This window comes from Rhinatrema bivittatum, chromosome 1, assembly GCF_901001135.1.
Source record: "Rhinatrema bivittatum chromosome 1, aRhiBiv1.1, whole genome shotgun sequence".
Lineage (NCBI taxonomy): Eukaryota > Metazoa > Chordata > Amphibia > Gymnophiona > Rhinatrematidae > Rhinatrema > Rhinatrema bivittatum.
The window spans coordinates 296,901,213-296,928,283 of NC_042615.1; the positions used below are offsets into that span (position 1 = coordinate 296,901,213).

At 44.8% G+C, this 27,071-nt stretch overlaps 1 protein-coding gene across 4 annotated transcripts in view; it reads left to right on the forward strand.

Moving 5' to 3' along the window:
* LEF1 (lymphoid enhancer binding factor 1) overlaps positions 1-27,071 on the forward strand; it is a 230,279-nt gene that overhangs the window by 116,489 nt on the left and 86,719 nt on the right. For all 4 annotated transcript variants that reach the window (XM_029596716.1, XM_029596707.1, XM_029596730.1 and 1 more), the window contains exon 4: positions 26,458-26,590. In XM_029596716.1, coding sequence (XP_029452576.1) covers positions 26,458-26,590 — 133 coding nt within the window. The remainder of the gene's footprint in view (positions 1-26,457; positions 26,591-27,071) is intronic.

The following is a 27,071-nucleotide window of genomic DNA, read 5'->3' on the forward strand; positions in this document are numbered from 1 at the left end:
TGGACAGCCCTGGCGCTTTCCCCTGCGAATAGAAAATACAGATGAGCAACCCCCATTAGCCGTGATCTCCACCACCGGATCCACGTACAATAAGCTTAACCCTTCCCAAAAAAAAACCCTCCAACTTCATCGGAGCTAATAGTTCTAGCTCCCTCACCTTCCCAGCTCCCCCCCTGCTCCCTCCCCCCACCCTTCCCCAGCACCCTGCTGCCTCTCCCCTACCCCTCCCCTCTCTTCCTACAAACAGCCTTTCCTTGAAAGCGCCATTGCCTTAACGTTCTCCCATACCCCTACCCCCTCCTCTCCTTTCCCCTCCTCGCTACCCCCTTCCCCTTCTCCCTGCCCCTACATTTAATATTATTATTGTAAATAATTTCATATGTTAAGTTCTTAAGGGTACATGCATCCTTTACATCCTGATGCATACCTACTCTTAACATGCATAATCATCATCCAGTTCGTTTTACAAAGTTGTATCCTTGCTCGTTGACTCTCTCTATCCTTGTTCCTAGTTCATTGTAATATCGTTGACTCTCTCTATCCTCGTTCATTGTAATTTCCTTTCTCAGTTAAATGTGAACCGACATGATGTGTCCTACGAATGCCGGTATATAAAAATTGTTAAATAAATAAATAAATAAATAAATATTGCTATTCCACCCTGTCAAATGCTTTCTCAGCATCAAAACTAACCAACATGAAGGAAGTGTACCAACATGAAGGCACTCTGAAATTTCCCCCGACTAAAGCCACACGCCTCGCTACGACCAAAGACAGAGCTTTTTCAATAGCAGGCCCATCTATCTGGAATAACATCCCAGCAAATCTCAGATTGGAACCCTGCCTCTTAACCTTCAGAAAAAGACTAAAGATGTGGCTCTTTCACCAAGCCTTCCCAGATCCACCGGATAATCACTAGTTTGAGCCACACTTCTTACAAGGTCTTTTGACACACTTCCTCCTGAACAATGGACACTGGCACCTCCAGGTTAAAGCATATGCTCTAACCCATTAATTTATTCGTATCACGTCATATTTATTCTACCTGCCTTTATCTTCCTTCCAGCTTGTCTTTAAGCCTCCAAGTTTTTTCCATTCCTTGTTGATTGTAACTTTGACTTATTCCTTTTTCCTTTGTTATCTATTATTAACCAGAATTGTTACCTTAGTTTTCCCTTGTTAAAATGTAAACCGATCCGATATGGTTATCTACTATGAAGGTCGGTATAAAAAACTGTTAAATAAATAAATAAAATAAGTGTTAGTTTTGGTAACCACCTATACACATTCACTATGGCATATTTACCTCTGACAAACCATACCTGTCCCAGACCAATTAGATCTGGTAAAACCAAAGCCAACCAGTCTGCCATAATCTTAGCCAATAAGTTTTTGTCAAAAGTTTAGCAATGAGATCAGTTGAAGTGATGATACTAAAGTTGGGTCTCTTCCAGATTTAGGAATCTCTGTATAATCACTGCTTTGTTCACATTAGGGGGATAATGACCCTCCGCAATCAAAGCTGCAAATGTGGAACAAAGCAGAGGAATAATTTGGTCTACCAAGATCTTGTAAAACTCACTTGAAAACCCATCAAGTCCAAGGGCTTTTAGTAATTTAGCCGCTTGAAAACCCAGTGGCACTTCCTCAGGGCCAATAGGTCGTTCAATTTTTGCAAACTGACAGTCAGTGAAGGAGCGCAAATGTAATTTTTGTAAAAATTCCTGACACTGGAAATCTGTCAAACCCCTCAGATGAGTACAGATTAGCATAATAGTCCTCAAAGGAATTCAGAAGATCTGCATTAGTGTGCAATAATTTCCCTCCCTGTGTTTTTAAATGCAAAATAAAACAGGGTCCAAAAGCTGATTTAATCTAATTGAACATGAGTTTCCCAGCTTTATTACTATGCTGATACAATTTAAACTTATACACACAAATTTTAAAAGCCCAGTGTGCATAAAAACCGGGGGATATATGCGTGGCCGGGTCATGCGTGCTCAGAGCGCATTTTAAAAACAGCCTTGCTACGAGCATATCTCCCGATTCGCGCAGAAGTGCCGGGCTTGTTGAAAGGCGTGGGCTGGGGGAGGGATTTGGGCAGGGCGGGGGGCTGGCCGGGACAGTGCCATTAGATGCTGTCCCGGGGAAGCACTCACCAGCAGCTGGCTGGCACGCCCAACTTACTCCTGCTCCATTGAGCGGATAAGTTGTTAAACCAAAAAATCTAGGGTAGATAGGTAGTGTTGAGGGGTCGGGGAGGAGAGGGGAAAAAGGAAGAAGGCTAGGTAGGGAGCTAGGAAAGTTCCCTCTCAGTTCGCTCCTTAGTTGTAGTATAACATGCTCTTTTTTTGCTCATCAGTGTAGCAAGGATTTCAATGTAACTTGTGCGAAGAAATATACTTCCCTATTAGCAGCGGTGTTCGCTGCAGCCAAATTGATCCTTAACTTTTGCAGATTGGATTCCAAAACTAAGGTTTGTTTATTTAAATCGGAGCGGCCTCGGAGGGAACTTTCTTTCCACCGCCTCCCACCTTCCCTTTCCTTCTCCTAACTAACCCTCCCCCCCACACCTTTATTTCAAAAGTTACGCCTGCCCAAGGCTGACTTCATGGTGCAATCCCAGCCCGTCCATGTCCCGCCCAGACCATGCCCATGCCTCACCCTTTTTTGTGAAAACTTTTTTTTATGCATGTCCTGGGAGATATACGTGTACTCCTGCGGTTTTTAAAATCTGCGCATGCTAGGCTGAGTCACGTGCACGGATCTCCCAGCTTTGGCGCGAATAGTGCTTTTAAAATCCACCAGTTACTGTGCAGAGTTCATCACCTGGGGTTTTGGAGCTTGGAGGCAGTCCTGCTCCCTTGAAGTATTGGTCTCCCTTAGTCCAGGTGCTCTCACGCCACTTTAGGTTTCTCACTCCCTTTTGTCTGGATTAGAAGGAGAAGTTGGGAATAGCTCCTTCTACTCCCTCATCTCCCCCCTTATTGTGGACTAATTTCATATCGATCATTTATTTATTTGTTTCTTACAGTTACTGTTCTTTGTGTTATTTCATAATGATATGATTGATTGTGCTTCTTATCCAGAGTCTCTGGAATATATTATCTGAAATAAAATAAAGAGATATCAAATATATATATATATATCCGGATACTGATTAATAACTGAGCAGTACGGGAGCAAAAGGCACAGTGAAGCAAAGAGAAAAGAAAGATTACTTCTTTAATTCATTTTCCTAAACAGAAAACAGATTTATTTAAATTTTGTTGGACTTATGTTACTTTGTGAATGATGAAACCACATTCTAAATACATTTTCTTTCAACATTCTTTAGCCAAGTCTCTAGCCATTTTGACTGACAAAGAAAGCTAGCACTGTATGTTTGTGACTTCACTGGTCAGTGCAATAGAACAAAGAGATCTAATTACCTAGGAGTTGATGTTCTAAAGTGTGCTGAATTTTGCTAACTCCATGCCTAAAAACAGCAACTCATGTGCATAAGATAAGCTTAAGCACACAACTTTCCTGTTTTAATTGCGAAGCAAACTTTGCAAATTTCTTTAGCTTTGCATACAGTAGCAGCTCATTAACTGTTTGCAGCACTAAAATATACACAACAAGGCCTTTGCAGGCTGTTTTTCACTAAAAAGATAACTATACCTCAGAATATTTGGAATTTTGTAATGCTAAAATCATTAGAGAAAGGAACTCGCTCTTGATTAGAGTGTACCCAAATCAGGTACGTGATGTCAGGGAAGCCCTTGTAAAATTAGTTTTTAAGACGATATGTAGGTGAAACCTCTTTTTTGTAGGATTGTGGCTCCTTAGGGCACATAACTAATTTATATCTTTGGGGCTACTCTGGCTAGCAATTCCATCCGATGCCTGACTCTCATCCCTGGGGGAGATTATTTTCATGGGGGTAAGATCTCGCTTGTGGCCCAGTCGATGAGAAAAAACTTCAGTATGTGTGTAGTCATTTAGTATGTCCCGTGAGGTAAGAAACTGTAATAAAAATCAGAAAGAACCAGGTCTGGGTGTTCAAATAAAGTTTACTGATTAATACTCCTAAATTAAAGTCCATTATCCAAAAGTGTGAATTTACATCGGACTAATGGTACAGGCATTATTCTGGGTAGGTAGGTGTCCTTTTACCAAACTTCTGGGTAGAGCTCATGGCGATTTTAATTGTACAAACTCTCCCAGCGGCTGCGCAGGGATCCTAGTGCAGGTGTCTCCACCTTTACTGAAAAAAATCCTACTTTTAATCACCTTCTCCTCGGACATCCAGCCCATCCTGGTCCTTTGATGGTAAAGATCTGGATGCGGTATCCTAGTCTTATTCTTTCTTCTTTCAAGATTCTTTCATCCTTATCCTCTTAGGGAAAAGTTTATGGGATCAGGCAATCCCAGTGGGGAAGAGAGATCCAAAAACCTCCTCACTCTTCTTGTCCAAAAAAATTCTTTAAAGCCTAAACTGGCTGTCTCTTCTGCTCTCACTGTCTCTTGCAGCAGGATCCATCATCCCAGGTGCTTGCCCACCTAGGGTTTAGAGTAGGCTGGTGAGAGCCCTTTTGCTCCTAAAGTGTATCAGGCTTAAAAGTCTATCTCTCTGTAAATTATAAGAAGGATCCTCAGGCAGGGAGTGCACTGGGAGGTGTCACTTCTTAAACAAGTTCCTTTGGGTGAAACTGGGAGGCCCCACCAGAGTTTGGAAAAAAATACATCTTTACGCCTTGGCTGCTGCCTCAAGCTGAGCCCCCAATGTGTTCTAAAATGGCTGGGCTAAACAGTCTTCAGGCATCCAATTCAGACCCTCCAGGTGGAAGAGACTGAGGGGCATGGAAAACTGCTTTTCTGTACACCCTCCAAAATATCATAGTGATATTAAGTCGAAGGCCCCAAAAATAAAAACAAATTTTAAAAAATTTTAAAAATCGTAAAAAAAAAAAAAAAAAAAAAATCAGCCCGCGGGTTGGAAGATGGACGCTCAATTTTGCCAGCGTCTGTTTTCCGAACCCGTGGCTGTCAGCGGGTTCATCGGCTGTCAAACTTGCTGGCAGCCGCCGCGGCTGCCAATAAGGAGGTGCTAGGGACGCGCTAGTGTCCCTAGCGCCTCTTTATTACCGCAGGCCCTCATTTGAATACAAAATTGCGCGCCCAGGAGAGTGGCCTGGGCGCGCGTCGGGAGAGCGGGCGCTTGCCTCTGAGCGCTGGCTCTCCCGCGCATTTTACTGAATCGGCCCAAAGGTGTGTTCTAATAACTGGGACAGTGACATCTGGTGGCCAGACCGGGCGGTTCTACCACATTAGTGAAAGAAGGAAGTAAAGAATTAGGATTTGCAAAAATTACAGGTGAAAAAGAGGAGTATGTGGAGGGTGAGAGAAGAAAACTACTATTTTTTCCTTATGATAATTTAAGAAGGGATTGGAGAAAGACTACTGATAGTTGGCTGAAGTGGGCATAGTAGTGGGGTACATTTCATTCCATTTACAAAAGAGAGGGTTTGCATAGAAATAGCAAAACTGAAAATGGACAAAGCAATGGGGGTGGATGGACTATCTCCAGTCTTCTGGAACCATTCCCGTCTCTAAAAAGTGAATGAACAATTAGGAGCTGCAAGTGGTTTGATCAACCCAAATGAGAGAACTGATCAGTCACTCTTTTGGAGACAGGAGTGGTTCCAGAGGACTGGAGACAGTCACTAACCTGAGAGAGAGTTGTTCTTTTTTTTACCATTTTATATTCCCCCTTTTGTGACTGCTGAAAGTGGATTGCATTCAGGTACTGTAGGTATTTCCCCATCCCTAGAGGGCTTACAATATCAGTTGGTACCTGAAGCAGTGGCGGATGAAGTGACTTGCTCATGGTCATGTCAACATCCTCATGATTTTCTCAAGTTGGTAAAGCAATGTGGATACATGGGATAGCCTCCCAGTGGAAATGGCGAAGATGAAAATAGTTAACAGAACTGAAGAAATTCTGAGAGAGAAGCACAGAGCGTCTCTCGTTGAGAGAAAACGAATTTTAAAGCCAGAGTTCTCTAGCAACAGAAGAGGTAAATAAGCAGACTCTGACTGATGGCATTAGTCTGTTACTTCGTTTCTGTCCTTCTTTAAACAAAGAGTGGAACAAAGCTGATAAAAAGCCAGTAATGACAAGAGCCCCTGGGTAAGAATCTGGCGGGACGCCACAGGGTCAGTTTCTTGACAGTTGTGCTGGCAATAGGGACTGCCCAGTTCACGGAGGGGGATCTGGATGCCAGAGTGAGATGAATCCCTGAGCCTTCTGCCCAATACCTAGGAAATAATTTACCATAGTGCTGGGGTGGCCAGCATTCACGGCAGCACGGTACCTTCTTTTGTATGCATTAAGTGACATGCCTAATGCTAACGTAGCCAGGGATGAAGGTTGCTGCTGCTGCTGCTGGAGTGCTCGCATTCCTTCCCAGGAGCACGGTGGGGCCGAGTGCTGTTCCCGCAGTACAATCCAGTGAGCAGCATTGGAAGAAAGCTTGGTGTGAGCTGTTTTCCACTCTTACATTGAAAGGCAGGGTGAGAAAACACCGGAGGCCGTTCACCATGCATCCCTGAGAACCACACAGGAAGGAGTTAGGAGAGAGGACAAATGGGGGGGGGGGGGGGAACAAAGTATTCTAGTGTTCAGAGATTTATCTCTACTGTGTTGTTGCTTTCTGTAAAGTGAGAACACAAGATTGCGTTAATAGTCTGTGATCCCTGCTGCTTTGTGTGGATTGTGTCTGAGGGAAAAAAAAAAAAGAAAGAATGATTTTAACACATTATTAGCAAGCTGCTTTTTGTCACCTGCTAAAATTTTAGTTGACAGGTTGTTTAGCACAAGTACTTCACAGGTTTAATGTGACTTGATTTGTCCCCAGATGGTACTTTATCAAATCCCTGGATGCATATTAAACAGTAAAGTGGAAAGAAATGGAGAGAACAGGGCCATCTTTCTTCTTCCATGCCTCTTCCCTTGTCCTTTACACACATTTAGGATCAAGCGATAATTGCACTGAACACAGAGAGAAGAGCTGTTAGCTAGTCCTAGTACAGTGGCTTGAGTGTGAGTGAGTGAATGTGAGTGTCAGTCAGGAGCAGACTAAGGGTTTGGGGCTGTACACCAGCCATGTTTCCCCCCCGTCCCTCCCTACATCCATTACCCTTTACCCTTACTCTTCATCAGATTGTCTATGGGCTCCCCTCCTCTCCCTCTGTGACTGCTCTATTCACTGCCCACCTCTTTAATCTGGCACTGGTGTGTTGTGCTTACGTGTGTGTAGAGAACACAGGTAGGACAAACGTCTGTAGGCTCTGTGATCACAGAAATCCTTTTCTTTTTTTTTTAGCACTTTTGTTCAGTATTTTTTTTTTGTGCAGAAACCAATACAGGTGTGAAGGAACCTCAAAGTTAAGCCCCCATGGTGAAACAATTCTAACAGTGTTATATGGGACACACACACTAGTAAATGATCAAAACCCAAGTAAAAAAAAAAAGGGGCACTGAGTGGCTGTCCATACCCTGTCCTCCTCCTCCCCGATCTGCTGGGGTCAGGTCCAGGTTTAGTATTAAAGTCAGCAAGGTGATCAGGTGATGCTTCTCACACAACTCCATTCTCTTAATACCTAGCTTTTTGAAATGAGCTTTAATTATTTGTAGAATATTTGGAAGAATTGTGCCTTTTCTGCACACAATAGAACCATGGTTAAACTCATGTATTTGAACCATGTCTGCGCGCTTCCCTAGCATTTTGTAATTCCTAGTTGAAACTAAAAACAAAGCACAGAATTTTAAATGTGTATTTTTGATTTGATTTTTAAATAGCCCAAACAGGCCTGGTGCTCCGTCTCATTCAGGGTCATTCATCGAAGTGGAGAGGAGGAGAGAGACTGACTCTAGGGTTGCACACATAGTAGCCAATTATTTATACTGCTATAGGAGGGCCAGCTAGTAACTCAAGGTGAGGTTTTGGTGGTTGTGTAGAGTTTTCGGGCCAGTTTGACATGCAGAGTGAGCGTACGAACAGCACAGTACTCCTCAGTGAAGATTTGACGTCATTTGGAGTGAGGAAAGTCACATAAAGAAGAGATTTCTACTATGTTCTTTCACCCTAGCTTGATGGATTCTCTACCAGGGTATTATCAAGCTAGGGCGAGGGATCGCTGAAGTAATCTCATCTTAGTCTGATTTTCCTCACTCCAAATGAAGTCAAATCTTCACTGAGGTCTACTATGCTGTTCGTACATCTCACTCTGCATGTCAACTGGCCCAAAAAACCTACTCCACCACCAAAACCTCACCCCGAGTTACTAGCTGGTCTCTCTCTCTCTCTGGGTACAGTGCCCTTTTTTCTTATCATGGACGTTATCCATGTAAAAATTATAGAATTTTGATGAATCTAGAGGATTGAATAGTTTTGAACTAGTTTGTTTCAGTAAGAGAAAATACAGCTTTTAAAGATGGCCACAGATGCATATGTTACTCAAAGAAAGCCACTACCCTGACACCTCAAAAACAAGAATTTAGCTGTTTCAATATGTCTTTTTTCACATTTTTACATCACCAAAGGGTAAATAGGTATTTTGGCCAACGTAAAGGGACACTGTCAGGGTTAGTACCGTGGGAATAACGGACCTCTCTTTACGGTGCCAGGGTTAGCAGTAAGGTGATGTAGACTTCTTTCAGGGGGAGTCCTGGACTGCTTGTCTTCCCCTCCCACTCCCTGTGTTTCCTATCAGGTTCTCCCGCAGCAGAGGACCGTCGGCTCCAACACCCTGATGCTGTAAGCAATAATTTAAAAAAAACACTAGTGCAAACACTTCTTTCCCATTATACTAATCCTTGTGGTCTCTGTTTAAAATTAGGACTGTTGTTATTCGTGGTGTTCTTAATGCAGACTTTCAGCTAGAGGGGAAACTGGTCCAAAGATCTAAACATGAAAGTTATGTGAAAAATGGTGGGAGTTATGCAGTTGGTTATGTAATTTGGTTATGACGTGTTGGGTGGTAACAATCAGGCCTAAGTTTCCAAGTTCAAATGGGGAAATAAAGGTCAACAGGAAAAATACAAGGCGATACCCTTTTATTGAACTAACAGTACATTTCTTGATTTACTTCTTGGAGCTAATAGATCTTTCCTCAGTTCAAAACAAGAATGAGCAGATGAAGGGGGTATAGCTCCCAAAAGCTTGTCAACGGATGTATTGTTAGTGCAATAAAAAAGGTATCACATTATATTTATCCAGGTTCAGCTGTGAAATGTAATGAATATGTAATCAGGGAAATCTGCAGGTGGGCTTTCATGCTGGAGTGGTCTAGTTTCTAGTCTCCAGAGCTTTGAAGGTGTAATTAACTTTTTACTGGAAGGCAGGCCAGAGGTTGTTTTGGTTTTTTTTTTAAACCTGATCTCCATTTTCACCAACTGTAGATGCCTGATGACGGAACTCACTTCATGGTTTTTACCTGATGGTTGTGCAACTCCTGCTTACCCCCCTTTCCCCCTTCCTCTCCCGTCCCGATCATCAAATTAATACAGTCTCATACTTAACAGGGGATGCAACAGCGTCCCAGTTTATGAACAGTAAAGCACATATTCAAGGGTCCATCCACACATTTTTCAACTTCTCTCACACATGCTCATTCCAGCTTACATTTCGTTGATCTCCTCATCCTAGAATTCATAGGTTAAGTCATGTCCACTTCATTTGAGCACACTGTGCATTCCCGGCAGTATAACTCCATTTCCTTCCAGAGGAAGCAGGTGTTCAGTCCTTCCTTTTCCAGCAATGGGCCTTCTGTGACTCTGCTGCTGGATGGCACAAGTCGGTGACTCTCTCTGGCCTTGTCTAGAGGCATGCGATTGGAGAAAACATGCTGAGGATTTTGACTAAAGCTCTTTTCTGTCTCTGGCCATGTTACTTTTTGGACACACGGTGTGCATTCGCTGTCCCTTAAATCATCCTCTGTAGTGCATATACTCTCACTCTCTTACACTCACTGCCAAGGGATTTACTGAATTAGAATTCACTTTTATCTTTTCCGCCACTTATTCCAATGCTAGAAACCTCTGTCTACTGAAATGACACATCTCTATTATGCACAGGTGTTTCTGGAGGTAAAAGGTTTTAGCAGATATTTTCCTCGTTGGCATGAAGTATCTAGCTAACAGAAAAAAAAGAAAATGTATTGGCATTTTTTAGTGAAAAATTATTGACATATATTATGCAAAGGTCTGACTTTGATTTTATATACCTAGGCTTTCCAGGTGACAGGGTGGATAATTTTCAAAGGGACTACTGTGGATAAAGTAGTGCTTTACCTGCAGAAATGGCCCTTCAGAAAATTGTGTGACTGATATTCATGTAAAGTTATACACATATGCACTATGTGCTTGTAACTGGTGCGTGTCCCGGCTGCATTGGTGCCGCGACCGGGCCTGCTCACCCCGCGCTGCCCTCCACAACTCCGGTTCCTCTTCCCTTGCCGCGGCTGCCAGCTCCCGACATCCCCGATGCTCTCCTCGAGCCTCTCCGGCTTCCTCCACGCCACAGACCTCTCAGAGAAGCTCCCGTAGGGGGTCCGCGTCTTTGGCGTCCTCGGTCCCGCCCTTAGGCGCGCGCGCAGTCGACATCTCCACTTTTAAAGGGCCGAAGGCTGTAACCTCGGCCCTGATTCCTGCTCCACGTTCCTCCTCCTGTCGTACCTTCTTGGACTGATTCACAGTACTGACCCCCTGCTTGCCTGACTACGTTTGACCGCTGCCTGGAACTGACCACTGCCTGCCTTTTGACTGCATTTGACCGCCGCCTGGAACTGACCACTGCTTGCCTGACCACATTGACCACTGCCTGGAACTGACCTTTGCTCATCTTGACTACACACGGACCGATCTCGGAACTGACCCTTGCTTTGGCTGACCACCCTCGGACGGATACCCTGGCTTTGACCCTTGCGCTAGACTCATACTCTGTTTGCTCCTGTGACCACCAGACCAGCCTGCTTGGACACTGCCCGCGGCCTACATCAGACTAGACCAATAGGCGCTGCCTATCTCGCCCAGAGGACTTTCATTTCCTGTTGCCTTCCTGAGGTCTCTGGTGATCCTGGGTCAGGTCTAGTCCCTCCATTCTTCACCAGCTGTGCACCTTTGCTCGTGGTGGGCACACCTCTCCGCTACCTCTCCGGTCCAGGCAGTCCAGGTACCCAAAGGCTCAATCTGCGAAGTCCCAGCTAGCCTCTGTCTCCTTGTGTGCTCCGCCTCCTGGTGGCAGGCGCTCTCTGGGTCCTGCACCAGGCCAAGGGTCCACCTCCAGCGCATCAGTAATTTTACATGCATAGGGGAGAGGCGATCCAGAGGGTGGAGTCTGGCTGGGCTGGGACTTCTATACTTTCAGGGTAATTTTCAAAGAAAAATATAAATGTAATATACTTTCTTAGCCGTTTTTAAAAGCCCATTTACCTGCTTTGGGTAAAACCTATAAACAGTTCAATAGCATGTATTATAGCAATTTTCAAAAGCCTTAAGGCAGGTAAATGGACTTCTGAAAATTGTTACAATACGTGCTATTGAATTATCAACAGATTTTACCCAAGCCAGGTAAATGGGCTTTTGAAAACTGCTATGATAGTATGTTATATTTACATTTACTTTTTCCTTTGATAATTCCGTAGGAGGTAATTTTCGAAAGAATTTGTGCATAAAAGTAGCATATATCACAGCGGTTTTCTAAAATCCATTTACACATATACAATCCAGTTTTATGCATATATATCCTCTTTAAAATTACAAAATATGCACATAAATTATCTTGGCAAAACTGCATGCTTCCAGTGGCAGATGTAATTGAGTACACAAAGTTTTGCAGAGATAACTTTCAAAGCGGTTTATGGGCGTAAATCCACTTTGGAAATTGGTGTAACTTGGGTGCATAACAGCCCGCAAATTATGTAGGCTGTTCTGAAATTATCCCCATAAAATCCTAGTCCTAAAAATTACACTGAATGTGTGGTAGATACGCTCACCAGCAGTGCTGCTTATTGTGAGTTTCTGGAGGCGCTTCAGTGCAGTGGGCGAGCTAGGAGGGAGAAGGGCTAGAAGGGGCAATACTGGGTGGGGAGGAGGATGTTGAGAGGGAAGAAGGGAGCAGGGCACAGGAATGCATCTCCCATATTAGTCCCCGTCCCAGTCAGCTCTATTGCACTTTGGCACATACTTACTTAGGAGCGACAGATGGAGGGACACAGGAAGCTTTCTGTCTTTTGCCATCACAGACCTAAAAAAGAGTAACATTGACAGAGAGACCCCAATATAAAGCAAGATCAGTCTTACTGTAGGGGGGAAAACAGACCTGAACTAATTTGGACCAGGGAGTGCTGAGTGCAGGGTATGGGGGGTTTAGAGTGATTCTTTGTAAAGTCTTAAGTGGTGCTTTACTGAAGAGGAGGCGGTAGTGGCCCGAGGCTTGGGGTACACTGCAATAAAACTTCAGTAAAGCTTGAGTCGTTGAAGTCTGTAAAATAGTACTCACACGTGGAAGTTCCAGGTTAAAGTCCCAAGGAGAGGGTCAGGTAGATTCCCAAGGTAGAGAGGCCCTCCGAGGAGCGGACAGCCAGGAGCGCGGACGGGCCCCCAAGGAGCGTACAATACCCAATAGGGAAATCTGGAATTGGAAGTCCAATAGTAGAGTGGATTCAGCAACGAGGAGACTCCTTGCTAACTCATAGTAGCAGAGGGCCAGTTGGCTTAAGTACAGCATCGAGTTGACGTCATCCAGAGGGGACGCCCCCGAGGTTCCCGCCATAACGTATATAAAGGAGGCCCTTGTGTGCGCGCGCCTAGGTGATTCCAGATCCAAGATGGCAGTCGGTAGCGCCCACGCTGTCCCGGGTGTGTCGAGGAGGTCGGCGTTGGCTGCTGGAGACTGCCACTCTCCTGACGATTGACGGTGCAGGGAAAAAAGAGGTGAGCATGAGAGGTCGTAGCCGTCTGCGACCGACAAGCGTAACATGTGCAGGTTACCCTCCTGTAGAAATATTATACTTAAAGTTAATAAAGTTTACCCTTTTTATTCATTTCTAGCCTCTAGAGATCCACAGTGTTTATCCCATGCCCCTTTGAACAGTCTCGGGGAGTGCTGAATGCAGGGTGTAGGGTTAGGAGTCACTTTGTGGGAACAGTGAGAGAGAGTGTGCTGACCTCTGGGTGTGTTACCTCTTTTTGGGGGAGTGGTAACTGCAGCTATGTGATTTTCGGTAGTCTCACTGTGTAATTTTCCAGAAGTTCTGATGGTAACTTTTTAAAGCACAGTTTTGAGGTGCAAGAGAATGAAAACCTCTGTAATAGGGATAAATTGGTCCAGAAGGGAGAAAAAAGCCTGGACTCTGCTCTGCTACTCTTTTAGAAGCCAGTATACTAACGTGTGTTGGTGTTTGTGATAGCATTAACACATGATATGTCACTTACGTATGTTATTGGAGGTTTTCACACATGTTATTTAGCTATCGTGAACACCAGTGCAAAAGTTATGCAAAATAGAGCTGCATTATTAGGCAAATCAGCTTCTCTATCAAAGCATAGTAAAATAATATGCATCAAAACATGCGAACGCTTACACAGACCCATTACAACGAGAAACTTCACTACACTTCCAGGAGGCTAACGTTAATGCGAGAAATTTACCTTCAAACTGATTTGCATGTCATTAACATGGGCTTTTTTTAATGTGAAGATCATTAAAGCCTATCTTATTACACGTAAGTATATTGGCCTCTTTGTCTACTAGCAGTCAAGAAGTAGAAAGTGAGTGCTGGTACAATGTGCAGACCATGGGTGATGGCTGTTTAATTATTTGCCTTGTTTTGAAGAACCAAATGGTAGAGACAGCCAGGAAAAACGTTTTAAGATGTGCTTAAGCACACGTAGCGGGTTCCCTGGTTGGCTGGAACAGGGGAACTACATAAAGCCCTAGGTGCTGTTATGGGGATATCTTCTTGCTGTCCATTCACTTCACACTTTGTAAACACTGGTGGGGGGGGAGGGGTTATTCTCAGCTGTTCACAAGGGGATTCCAAATAGCAGAAAGAACCATGGACTCCAAGAATGGTGTTCAAGTAAAAAATGAACTTACAGTTTGAAAAAAGACCGGCAAAACCAGAAGGCAAAATTAAAAAAAAAAAAAAAAAACAGCTTCAGAAAAATCAGTCAGAAAAAAGCAAACATCTCTTTATCCATGGTACGTCCCCGAGTTGTTCTTTCTCCAGCTGAACCAGTGTCCATTCAAGAAGTCCTTCCCTGTGAAAGGCAGGGTAACTCTTCACGCTCCAGCATAGAAAATAAGGGCTGGAGAGGTGAAGATCCTCTCTTCCAAAAATAGATCTGCAAACGGCAAAGTCTAAAACTTCTACAATTCTCAGCAAATCTCCACCCTCTGTTATTAACTGGTCACAAAGGCAAAAAGATCCAGAACTCAAGCCCTTTGAGATGCTCTTCTCTCAGATAACTTGGCCAAAAAAATCCACAAACAGCAAAATCTTCCAAAAATCTATACTTCTACACTCCAGCGCTCCAAACCTTATCCTTTCCCAAGACTCAGGCATGCTATCAAGCTCCTTACTCTCTCTCTCTCCGTGTCGCCTTCCCTCTGATTTCCAGTGTGCTCCTCAGAAGCCTTGCACAAAAATGTGGGGATAGGACAAGGAGTGGATTCCAAAGTGTAAAAACCCACCCTACACCTTGAAAAATCCAAGAGAATAACAGTGACAGACAAAGCCGGGTCACATATATAAGAGGTGGTGTGGTAGCAATTAGATTCTTGTGGCCTAGTGTGTTAAATAAATCATTGAAGATAGCATTGATACACATTTCCCATCGGGCCATCTCTCGCACTGCTAAATTACACATGGACTTTTAAACTGCCTCCACCCCATGCTACCCCAAAACCCAGTCTGTTTTTAAACTCGTACTCAAGTACACTTTGAACATTGTTGTTTCAGTACAGTTGAAGGTATGTGTGTGTACACGTAAGCAGTGTTGAGTGATGGAGTGTGAAATATGCGTGTTAGTGGCAAGCCTACTTATCAGGGCAAAAATGAGCATTGGCTGGCTCTGAAATGGAGGTTATCTGGGTTGGGAGGGGGTCGGCGGGTGGAGGGGAGGGCAGAGCTCTGCCTCCGAACCACTTAGCAGCTCTGCCAAACGGAGGCTGAGCAACCCCCAAAACTTGTGGCCCTGCCCCTGAAGATCCGGATTGGCGCCCTGGATGTTCAAAAGGGCTCTCTGGGAGCATCACAATGTACCCAGCAACTTGATGGCTGGAGGGCCAAAATATTCAGGCTCAGAGGAAACCTCTGAGTACCTCCTCTGTGTACCTGTTCTCAGGGAAAACTGAGCAATAGGTTGCTGCCCTGCATAACATAAGTTAGGAATAGTTTATAGAGAAACATAGAAACATTGCCTCAGGTACAAATATAGAGGTAGGTTTTCAAAACGTACGCGCGTGCGTCCATGTGTGCGCGCACATAGACGCGAGATTTTATAGCATGCGCGCACAAGGGGGGGTGTCTAATTTTCAAATACCTGCGGCGATGCATCAGGGCCTTCCCCAGTTCACTCCCAGTCCGCTCCAATTAAGGAGCGGACTGGGAGGGAACTTCCCAATCCCCTACCCTAACCTCCCTTCCCCTGTCCTGCCCTCTGCCTATCCCTATCCTAACTACCCCAGTTTTTTTGTTTTACCTTTTGCTCCTGCCAAGGAGCAGGCACAATTTGCATGCACTGGCAGGGTGCTGGCAAGCGATCCCCCGGCACAGCAGCAAATGGCCGCTGTGCCGGGCGCCTCTAGCCCCATCACTTACACGCGTCCCGGAATTTACACGCGTGGCCAGGCCCATTTGAAAATTGGTCTGGCATGCGTAAGGCCTGGCCATGCATGTAAATCCCGGAATTTACGTGCGCTGGGGTTTTAAAATCTACCCCTTAGATTGTAAGCCCTCTGGGGATAGTGAAATACCTACAGTACCTGAATGAAATGCTGAAGAAAAGTGTGAAAAGCAAAATATAAAAAATCTAAATAAATAAATGAATGATGTGATGGCAGAAGAAAAATGTATAGCCCATCTAGTCGGCCCATCTGCCCCATTAATTTAGCATTATCATTCTCATCACTTCCTTAGAGATTCTCTGCATTTATCCCTAAGGAAGTGTATTAAATGCTCTCTGGAGTAAACCTATGCTTTATTCTGAGCTGAAGTGTGACTTATGGCTGCACTTATGATGTCAACCTGACATCATCACATGCAGTACATTATTGAAACTTCCCAGAATGCCTCTTTCCTGCATAACTCCTTATACTAAGCGCATATCCCCACTTAAACCTTTGAAGATTTACCCCATCGTGTCTAGTGCATCATGCCCATCGTGCATCAGTCACGAATATGGGAGAGAACTGGCCCTAGTGGTTGGAGTGCAGGCCTTGGTTTCAGAAGTCCTGGGAACAGAGTTCAGGGATCCTCTTCACTGCCTGAGTCTGTGTGCTCTTTGGGAAGTCATCTCATCTCTCTCGGACTCAGGTGAAAATGAGGTATTAGTTTTAATCTGGTTTCCTTGGTTAACATATTGAGAAAAAAAAAAAAACCCTGGTGTTACTCTTTTGGATGACATACAGTCTAGCTTCCTATTAACCTTGCAGAGGAGGCTGTTTCACACTGCTATTTCCTGTCATGTTACGTGTGTTAAAGGTGCTATTGCTGTGGCTCATTAGCCAGCAGTGCACAGAAGTATATTGCAGCTTTTTATTCATTTGGGTTGTTAGCATGTGCCCATGTAAGGTACTGCTTCAATATTTACTTCAAGCATTAGGGCCAAAAAAACAGCAAATTTTTGTAAGCATATTTCAAGTGATTAAAATAAGAGTACAAGCCAAGAAATTTTCAGAAGGGGGGAGCACCGTGGGAAAGAGGTGATGAGAGGCAGGGTTGGGGAGGGAGGGGGGAAGAGAGAGAGAGGCTGAGTTAGGGAGGGGATGGGTTCTGGTGGTAGATGTCAGCAGATAAGGACCATTGGACTTACCCAGTGTGCTCAGATTGCCCTCTCTACAACTTTCAAGTTTAGAAAAATCTCTCAGCTGTCAACTGTACCAGACAGACAACCTGCAGAAGATCACTCCTTTTCCTTAGCTGGGAAGGGTAGCCAAATCAACCCGCAGCCCCTACTAGGACATTTTTCACCTCATCATGATCGTATCTACAAAAGCGCTGCCACTGCTGCGTGTTGGTTGGCCTTGTTTCATATTTTTGAAGCTTGATACAGCTCTACCACTGCTCTGACTTTTGTCACTTTAGGGCAGGTTTTTAAAGCCCCACGCGTGTAAATCCCGGCCTTTACGCGTGTCGGACGAATCCTCCAAGAGGCCCGGCCATGCACGTATAGGCCGGGATGCGCTCAAGTGCCAGGCCTCTTGGAAGGAGCGGGCTGGAGGGCGTGTTTTGGGCGGGGGGCGGTCCGGGACAGCACGCAAAAGTTACTTCAGGTCGGGTCCTGAAGTAACTTGGAAAAAAAAAAGGTAAATTTTAAAATTGCTTTTTAGAGGGTGGGGAGGAGAGGGGGAAGGGAGGTTAGGGCAGGGGGTAGGAAAGTTCCCGCCCAGTCCGCTCCCTAAATTGGAGCGGACTGGGAAGGAACTGGGGAAGGCCCCGATGCGTTGCCGCGCGAATATAGCAAAAATGAACACACCCCCCCTTGTGCACGCCGCCCCCGATTTTGTAACATGTGCGCACTGGCGCGCGCATGTTATAAAATTGTGCGTCCGTGCCTGCACGCCGGATAGCGCGCACGCGTAGTTTTAAAAAATCTATCCCTTTGTGTTTTTGGCCCTTAACCATTCCAAGGAAGAGCAGACACATTTCTATACCCACTTCAACAGCCGGGCCTCCCATTTCTTTTACCCTGTACTTCTCACCTCTGTCTGTACTATTGACTTCTCTGTCTCTCCCAAGCAAGCCAGGAATATGCAATACCTAACAGAATATGAGGGAGGTTGCAAATATAAATTTTGTAATTCCAGTGGACTCAGTTTAAACAATTCAACTTAGACTATTCCAGTATCGACTATGGTAAAATATATTATAAGCTGTTTTATAGCACTGTACAGATGTAGGAGGAAAACAATTAACTTTATTTTTTTTAAATAAAGCTTTCATATTTGGGGACATCTCCTGGGAGCCACATTACTGTGCAGCATGACGTATATGACAGGATGAGTCTTGCATGGTTTGCCTTAATCACCCTACTCACCTGGAAGCAGAACAGTTTATGGGACATTCAGAGATCCTTGAACAGTCTTCTACCTCCACTCCTAGTAATTTCTTTTGCCTTTACAGTAATGCCATCATCAGTGTAATTACTATTATTGTGCAGTAATGGCTTTTGAGGGCAAGAAGGGAAACGTAACCAAAAGTATAAAAGGCAATGGAAAAATATTCATAAATAAATGTATAAAATATGAAATATATAAAAGGAACTACATACAATTAATTAAATGAAAAGAAGAATCATAAATAATAAATAAATAAAAAGTGGCACTTAGAGGTATATGATGTAACCCTTAACTTAATAGTAGGCTATTATTCAAGTTTATTTAATAGTAGGCTTAATAGTACGCTATTAATCAAGTTTACTTAGGGAATAGCCACTGCTATTAATTGCATCAGTAGCATGGGATCTTCTTAGTGTTTGGGTAATTGCCAGGTTTGGGCTCTGTTGGAAACAGGATGCTGGGCTTGATGGACCCTTGGTCTGCCCCAGCATGGCAAGTTCTTATGTTCTTATGTTCTAGACCTCACTTGCATACATACGCATTAAGTAGGGAATGTGCGAAGAAATCGGGCTCGTGCGTGCCGAGCGGATTTTAAAAGCCGCCGAGAATCGCGCATATCTCCCACAGTGTGCACATCTCAAACGTTTCATAAAGGGGTGGGGCCTGGGCATGGTCTGGGCGTTTCAGGGCATGAACCAAAGATGTGCTGTGTAAATACTGACAAACCCAGCGCACACCAGGGCCCCCTGCCGCATAACTTTACTTCTGCTATGGATGCCGTGGAAGTTAAAAGTTAAAGAAAACGATGCAGATCTACAGGGTTTTAAGGGTTGGGGCTAACTGGGGGGGAGGTGTGGAGGCTATCTAACCAGTGGCGGGTTGGAGGACCTGTCTTTTAACTGGGTAAACTGGTAAAACTGGGAACATCATCGGCACATGCCTCTTCTAAAATCCCCTGATTTATGGGGTAGAAGCGGAGTTTGCGCACACATCCACGCGCCCACTTAAAATCTGGCGCACACGTGTGTGTGTGCGGCCATGCTATTTTATAATGCATTGCGTGTATGTTACAAAATGACTGCGTACCTGTTTAATATAATGTTGCTACTACTGCTTGCAGTCTCTCAAAATGTATTTTAACAGTCACTAATAGGGTCTTGGGCGCTACATGGCCTAAATGTTGGGGCCTGGTTGGTTGACTAAGGTAGGGGCTGGAGGAGAGATGCCACTACTGTGACGTCTGCTGCCTGGCTGGGCCTGAGGAGAGACCCAGCCACTGGGCCACATAGAAGTAGAGAGACTAGCGGGTGGGAGGAAACAAACTATTAAGGGAGATCTGCTGGAGGAATAGAAGAAGCTGAGAAGAGAGAGCTGGAAGAAAGGGAAAAAGAAGGAAAGAAGCCAATGGAAGGGAAAAAGCAAAGAAAGTGGAAAAAAGGTAGTAAAAAATAAATGAAAAAAATAAACAAACAAAAAAAAAAAAGGCACAGCAAAAAATGAACTAAAAAATTCTAAAGAAAAAATATTTCCCTATCTCCTAAAAGATTTTTACTGGAGCCCAATTTTTCTAAATATTCTTCCATCCCTAATCCCCAATAAATATTTAAAATTAAGTCATTTTTACTACTATCCGTTGCCATTTTTCATTCCATTATATTCTAACCCAGTCAGTCACTTTAGGGTCCTTACCAAGGGTGCTCAAATTATTTATGTCACCTATGCGGAATCATGTCAAAGGCCTTTCTGAAATCCAAATACAGTACATCTAGGTCTCTTCCCTGAATCAACTTTCAGGTCACCCAATCAAAGAAATTAATCATATTTGTCTGACAAGTCCTCCCTCTGGTAAAACCAATGCACATAGGATGTCACACCCAGTTGAAAATGTGTGGCTTTGATGGCTTGGGGGAGATTGGCATTAAAGGTTCATCTAGACTTAGTTATAATTTGTTAAATTATATATCTTGTGACAATGTATATCACAGTTTGACATCTCTTATGGACCATTAGAGTTTCTACTGCAATTTTTCAATGAACTCTGAAATTAACTATCCCAATATTTGCAATAGAAAGGTAGGAGGACGAGGAATATATCGACCTCCTCCTCCATTGAACATAAAATGTTGGAAGAACAAATTGAAATAAGGAATATCTAGTTCCAACCAACCCAGTCAGATAACTTTTACTACTTCCTTACGCCCATCTACACTGTATATTGGCGCACAGTTATTTACTATTGTATTTTATAACTTGCACACAAATATGTGATCATAAACTACAAGTACATATGTGCGCATACATTCTCATGTGTGTAAAAACCACGAGCCGTGCAAGTTTGAACTTATCTAGAAAAGTATTGGCATTTATCTGGACAAGTTCCAATTAATGCAGCAAAGTAGCGGCACTTAGCCGGATATGTCTGAAAAGCTCTACTTCTCCATCTAAGTAGCACTTTTTGGGCTTATCTGGGTATGTAGGATAGTCAGAAATGTCTAAAAAAAGAAGCATTATTTATCCGGATAAGTTCACATTTGTCCATCTACAGTAAAGATGCTACAAAGCCAGATAAGTTGGAATTTAGCTAGATAAGTGTGCACCAGTAATATACACACAAATTTGTACTTCAAATTTTGAAGGGATATGCATATAGATTATACTCACATTACTTAGATGCATTTACCCCTCCCCCCTGTAAGTCAGCTTTTACATGCGTAAGTCAGGAGATTTTCTAACGTGTATGTCAAGGAAATTACCCGCTTCACCAATTAGTCTACCAGTTTGCCCACTCCATCTGCAGTTTGTGAAGACCCTCCTAGCTGATCAGCCTGAAGTTCCCCCATGTCACCCAGACTCCTCACCTGGTCATTCTTTCACTTTTAAGATGTTTACACTCACTTACATCAGATACTGAGCAGAAGTAAATATATGCAGGTAAAAGACTTATGTGTAACTTTGGAAGGATGTAAAATAGCAACATACGCCTGTAAATGTTGGCACTTCCCTGGAATGCCCTGGTCCGCCCCTTTTTTGTACATGTAAATTTACTCACGCTCCCTGATTTACGTACATAAGTTGCAGTTTTTCAAGTAGCACATACTTGCGTATGTGCCATTTTACATTCAAACGTACTATCTTTTGCACGTGCATCTTTTGAAAGTTCACCTCTTACTTAGCATGGCGATTCTAATGATAGTCCTCGGCTAGGGAATCATAGACTATGGCTTCCACTGGAAAATGGTAATAATGGTCCAACCAGTAGGCGTTGCCATTGAGTGATGCCTGTAACTCCCTTCCCCCAGGGGTTGTGAACACTGCCACTGCTGCATCCTCGGCCTGAGGAAACCAACCCAGTCCTCCTCATGGCAGCCTGCAGCACTGCTGCTGAGCTTTGGGCCAGCTAATACAATAGATTTTGTGTTCAGGATGGCCACACATGGATTAAGTGCCACCCCCTTTACAGATTTAGTGCACTGTGTGGTGCAAGGTGCAGAACACATGCAGGCGGTTTAGCAGTAGGCTCCATTATCCACTACTGGGGTAGAATCGAACTGAATGAAGAGCTCCTTTACGGGGACGGTAACTTTCAAACCGGCGTGCAGGTACACGTGCACACATTCGTTGGCCGTCGCCCAGGGATGCAGCTATTTTATAACCTGCATGCGTATATGCGAGCATGTTATAAAACTGCCAGGCTGTGCGCACGTGCACACAAAAATTTTAAGGGGGCACCTGCAAATGCCGTTTCTGCCTTGAAAATCGGGGGATTTTAAAAGGGGCGTGCGCCAATGCCATTTCCAGTTTTACCAGTTCGTCTCCGGTTCACCCAGTTAAGAGAGAGGTCCTCCAAACTCCCCTAGTTTAATAGCCTTCACTCCCCCTAGCTATTCCCGACCCTTAAAACCCCACTGATCAGCCTATTTATTTTTATTTAATAACTTACATGGCATCCATAACAGAAGTGAAGTTACGCAGCTGGGGACCTTGGCGCGTGTCGGATCGCATAAGTATTTACGCGCACATCTCAGCTTCATGCCCTGAAATGCCCATGCTTTGCCCAGACCAGGCCCCCACCCGCCCCTGTTTGAAAACTTCCAAAATGCACGCGCTGCGGTATTTATGTGTGTATCCGGGCGGCTTTTAAAATCTGCTCAGCATCCCTTAATTAATGCCCGCGTCAGGCTTTTAAAATGATTACACTAAAGCAATATGTAAAGCACATTGAGCTAATGTAAGCTTTCTTAACTGGAAAGCGATGAGAACCTGACCAGAACTTGACACACTCTTGGTCAGCTTGGACACTGAAGGCCAGGCCGAGACCTCTATCATTTGTTTGCAGGCTCTGGTCTCCAGAGATCTCACAAAGCATGAGGGCATACACAGTCCTTATGAGACTTTGTCATCCAGTCAGCAGTGCAGCACCACAGCCGGCTTGGCTGCCTGCATGGGCCAGTGCATTTACTGCGCCACAGGCTGACGAGCAGCAGCACCACCGGCAGCTTGCAAAACGAAGACCGTGGCAATTTATTTAACAGAGGAGCATGCAGGAACCATAGAAAGAAAGGTGGATCAGAAACCCAGGCAAAACTGAAATATCAAAAGTTGTTAATCGTTTATTAATCGCAGACAGTGTTGATATTATGTGCCTCGAAGAAGGACCAGCCCTGTGGTTGAGTTTATGTATAGCATATTACTCTGTCAGCACTAGCTTGAATGGACAGTGATCCCTCTCTCTACTTGTCATCCAAGAGAGCGAAAAAATGGTTCTGGGTTTTGAAAATGAAAGGGCTGTCTCCTTGAAACAATGGCTGCCGTTCTGTTTCTGTGCCTGAAAGTCAAGAGAGAGAGAGAGAGAGAGTGTGTGTGTGTGTGTGTGTGTGAGAGAGAGAGAGTGTGTGTGTGTGTGCATGCGCAGTGAGAGGGAAGAGGTAGGGAAGAATGGCAGAACGTGCACCTAAATGGGGAGGTCCAGTCTAAAGGGCCAGCGGCACCCTGCAGACTGGAGTCGATAAATAACATTGTAGGACCCTTTTGTCCTGCAGCTAATGCTCCCGAGAAAGACTAAAATAGTCAAAGGGGTCTGCCCTCTGTTCACGTTTATCCCAGCATGCCACATGCCCAGCAGCCTGAAAGACCGTGCCTTTCACACTCAGACCATATGTTATCAGCAAGATTTTGCGGGGCTTTGATTATTTGGTCAACAAACGGTCCCGGGTGCTTGTGGGTTTTAACACGTTTACTAAGTACTGCTTTCCCTAACCGTCCTACCAAAGCACAAAACAAGGCCGCAGCTTAAATTAAAAGCCCCGGGTTCTTATCTCCTTCCTGCAGGAAAGCAAATCTGTGTTGAAAACCGTAAAATTAAGAGGAGAGCGAGGACGGCACTAATTTGGCAGGAGTCCATGGTGGCGGATTCTGAGCTCTGTGACTGGAGGGAAGAGGTCAGATATTAAGGCACTCCCTGCTAATGCAGGTTCCTTAAGGAGGCGATCTGAACAGGGGGGGGGGGGGCACAACAGCAGAACCAAATACAGCTAATCAGGACCTCCCAATTCCTTTCTTTACTCTATATATTTATTGCCTTTGGAAACCAGTGTGCTGTTCCCTGGATAAAGGCTGCCTCCTCTCTTCATATTTCAGAATGCTGAAGACAGGAATCCTTAGGCTTTTCACTTGACAAATGTCCCATCTGCTTTCCAAGTTGGTCAGTGCTAGGGATGCTGCAGAGGCTGCGTTCAGAGCTCCCGGGGGGGGGGGGGGGGGGGGGGGGGGGGGGGGGGGTGTGTGTGAATTGGGGGAAGACGTTCCCAGTGGTCGAAAACGCTGACACCTAGTGGCCAGACTTAGGGTCTATGTTAGATGGGTTTGGGAGGGATGCTCAGTCTGTGGCCCCGGGCCAAGGACTGTCCCTGTGACTGGGCTAGGTGATATAAAAATAGGGGGAAACCCCAAGTGCTTTATGTTTGAAGGCACATGACTGCCATAGCTCATAGGAGGCCGGCTCTAATTGAACTGGAAACCCAAAAGGAGTAGGAGGAAACTGCTGGGCAAAAGTATGTTAAAAATCAAATCAAAACTAAAAGTGGACACTGAAATTCAGATAATGGGGGTAATTTTCAAAAGGAGTTACATGCGTAAATGTAGCTACTATTGTAGCAATTTTCAAAAGCCATTTACTCAAGTAAAGTGCACTTATGTGAGTAAATCCTATAGACAAGTCAATGGCATATATTGTAGCAATTTTCAAAAACCCACTTACTCAAGTAAAGTGAATTTACTGGTTTTTACTCGAGTAAATGCTTTTTAAAATCAGGCCCAAAGTGCAAGGCGGGTCCTAGAAGAGGGTGACCTGTGCCCCCACGAAGGTTGCTGCCATGGTCAAGGGGCATCCCTGCACTCAAGGGGGCACCAGTTCTGTCGGGAAAGCCCTCTGTCTGGCTTGGTGGCTGAGCGTTGCTTCAGAGAGAGAGGGCTCCCCGGGTGGAGCTGGCCTGCTTTGACATTGGCAGAGAGAGAGAGAAAGCCAGACAGCTCGCTTCCTCGGAGGGGGGACCTATCCCACCCTTATGCAGGGTGCCACGTGGCCTAAGGCTGGCCCTGATGACATATATATAAATATTTATATAGCTGTATTGTGTACTGACAGTCAAGTAAAGTGATGTTTCTAATATAAACTTCAATATTTTTTACATTTTTTTTGTTTGTTCCTAACATTGTTCAGCCAAAGAAATAAAATTCACGATCTTATGGAAAGAGAAGCCTAGTTGTGCATGTGAATCCATGATTTGTTAGTACGACCTATCTCTCCTGGGAGCGGCTGCTGCTGCTGCTGGCAGAATAGTGATGGAGAAATTGACTTGCGATAGAAAGAGCTTGGTTTTTGGGGAGGGGGTGGGTGTTAAACAAACTACTACAGCATTTCTGGAAAAATATCCTTAATGGCCCCTTCCCCCCTCTCCCTGTGATCTTTTTGAGACCCATGGTCTTCTGGTCCTGTGTGTTTGGAGACTCCGCCATCGTTTTCATGATCGCTCTCATTGCTTATTTATTTTGGATTTTTTTTAACGCCAGCAATTATTGTAGCTGTGAAGGTTGCCCTGGTTGCCTTATGGGAGCCACCATCTTGCCTCCTCACCTGCCTTCCAAATAGCTGTACCCCACTTTCCCCTGCCAAAGGCCAGTTGTGTCTCTGAAGGGAGCAGCAGGCAAGTGACACTCCAGCTACCTGAGGGGGAGGTGGTGGTGAGCTCAAGCTGGCCTGCTTAGGCCCCTGTCTCCTCGTTGATCTCCTATTCATAACGAGGTCAAAATTCAAAAGGGCTTAGCCGGGCAAAGCCTGCACTTTTCATATCTCTCTAAGCTGAACGGCTGTGTTTTAGTTGTGTAAGTCGTTACACGGCTGAAACCTTTCCAAATAAACCAAAAAAAAAAAGGGACAGGTTGTGGGCGTTCCGGGGCATGGGTTACGTTTACCTGGCTAGTTCTAAATATCAATGCTTGCCAGGTAAAGTTCTCTGGCTAACTCTGGTCCGCAAAAAAAAGCAGTGCTGAAGTTAGCCGCCGAACTGCCTCCCTACCAAAAAAAAAAAACCCCCCTCACAAGCCACAGCCTGCCCCACTCCTTCCTGAGCCCCCGAATAAGCTGTAATGTAACAGGCGAGCAGCCCCGATCCCTCCCCCCAATTCCACCCACATTCCGAACCTCTCTTCCTCACCCCTCCCCCGCCCCAGTCCCCAAAAGTGTACAGCTAAGCCAGCGGGAAGAAGGAGAGGTTTTATCCTTCTCTCACTGGCTTCAGTATTAAACGCCAGTGCACTTATTCGCTTCACTGACAGCTCAGATGCTTGGTACCGGCGCTGTTGATTTGGGGACCCGAGTCCCTTCGCCTGGTGCTGACGTCTCCTTAGCACGTCACGCATTCCTTGGCCAGTGCTGCTTTCTCACCTTCCAGGGGCCTGGTGCTACCGCTTTCTCCTGTTTCGTACAGTGAGATGATGGCACTGCGCATCCGATGGCACTGCTTGTGTTCGAAAAAGAAATTGCCGAAAGGCGTAACGAGCCGAGGTTGTAATCTTTCTGCGTTTTCAATTCTTTGTTTTTATTTTTTCTTTTCTTTCTTTCTTTCAGTCGAACAGGGTGCCAGTGGTGCAGCCGTCACATGCAGTTCACCCCCTCACGCCGCTGATCACGTACAGCGACGAGCACTTTGCGCCAGGATCTCACCCTTCCCACATCCCATCCGACGTCTGCCCGAAGCAAGGTGAGGCAGCATCTTTCCGGTGGCTGTGTGTGTGTGTGTGTGTGTCTGCGTTTGGTACACGGTGGCACTGCCTGCCGTACAGGACACATGTGGGAGAGACACACGGAGGAACTTCCATACTGAGGGCAGGAAGGCTATGCAATGAGCAAATGGCTTGGAAGCTGCAAAGTTTTAGATGCTCTGTGATGCTGTTTAGGTGTAATCTTACAATTATTTTTTTTTTGCAGGAATTGATAATGGGAGCAGATGTAGTGCTCTCCAAAGTTCTCCTAAAAATGTAAGAAGTGAGTGAGACATTGTTTAACTAGGCAGTGTGCTGCCAGTTAAAGTAGATTGTGGTATAGATACCCATATAGCTAATAGGACACAGAAAGGGAAAAGTGTGACTGAAAATGGGGATATGATATTAATGTTTTCACACCTGGGAAGCTACTGGCTAAATTAATTTTAAGCTCTCTTAATAGGTATGTGTGGGTAGCCT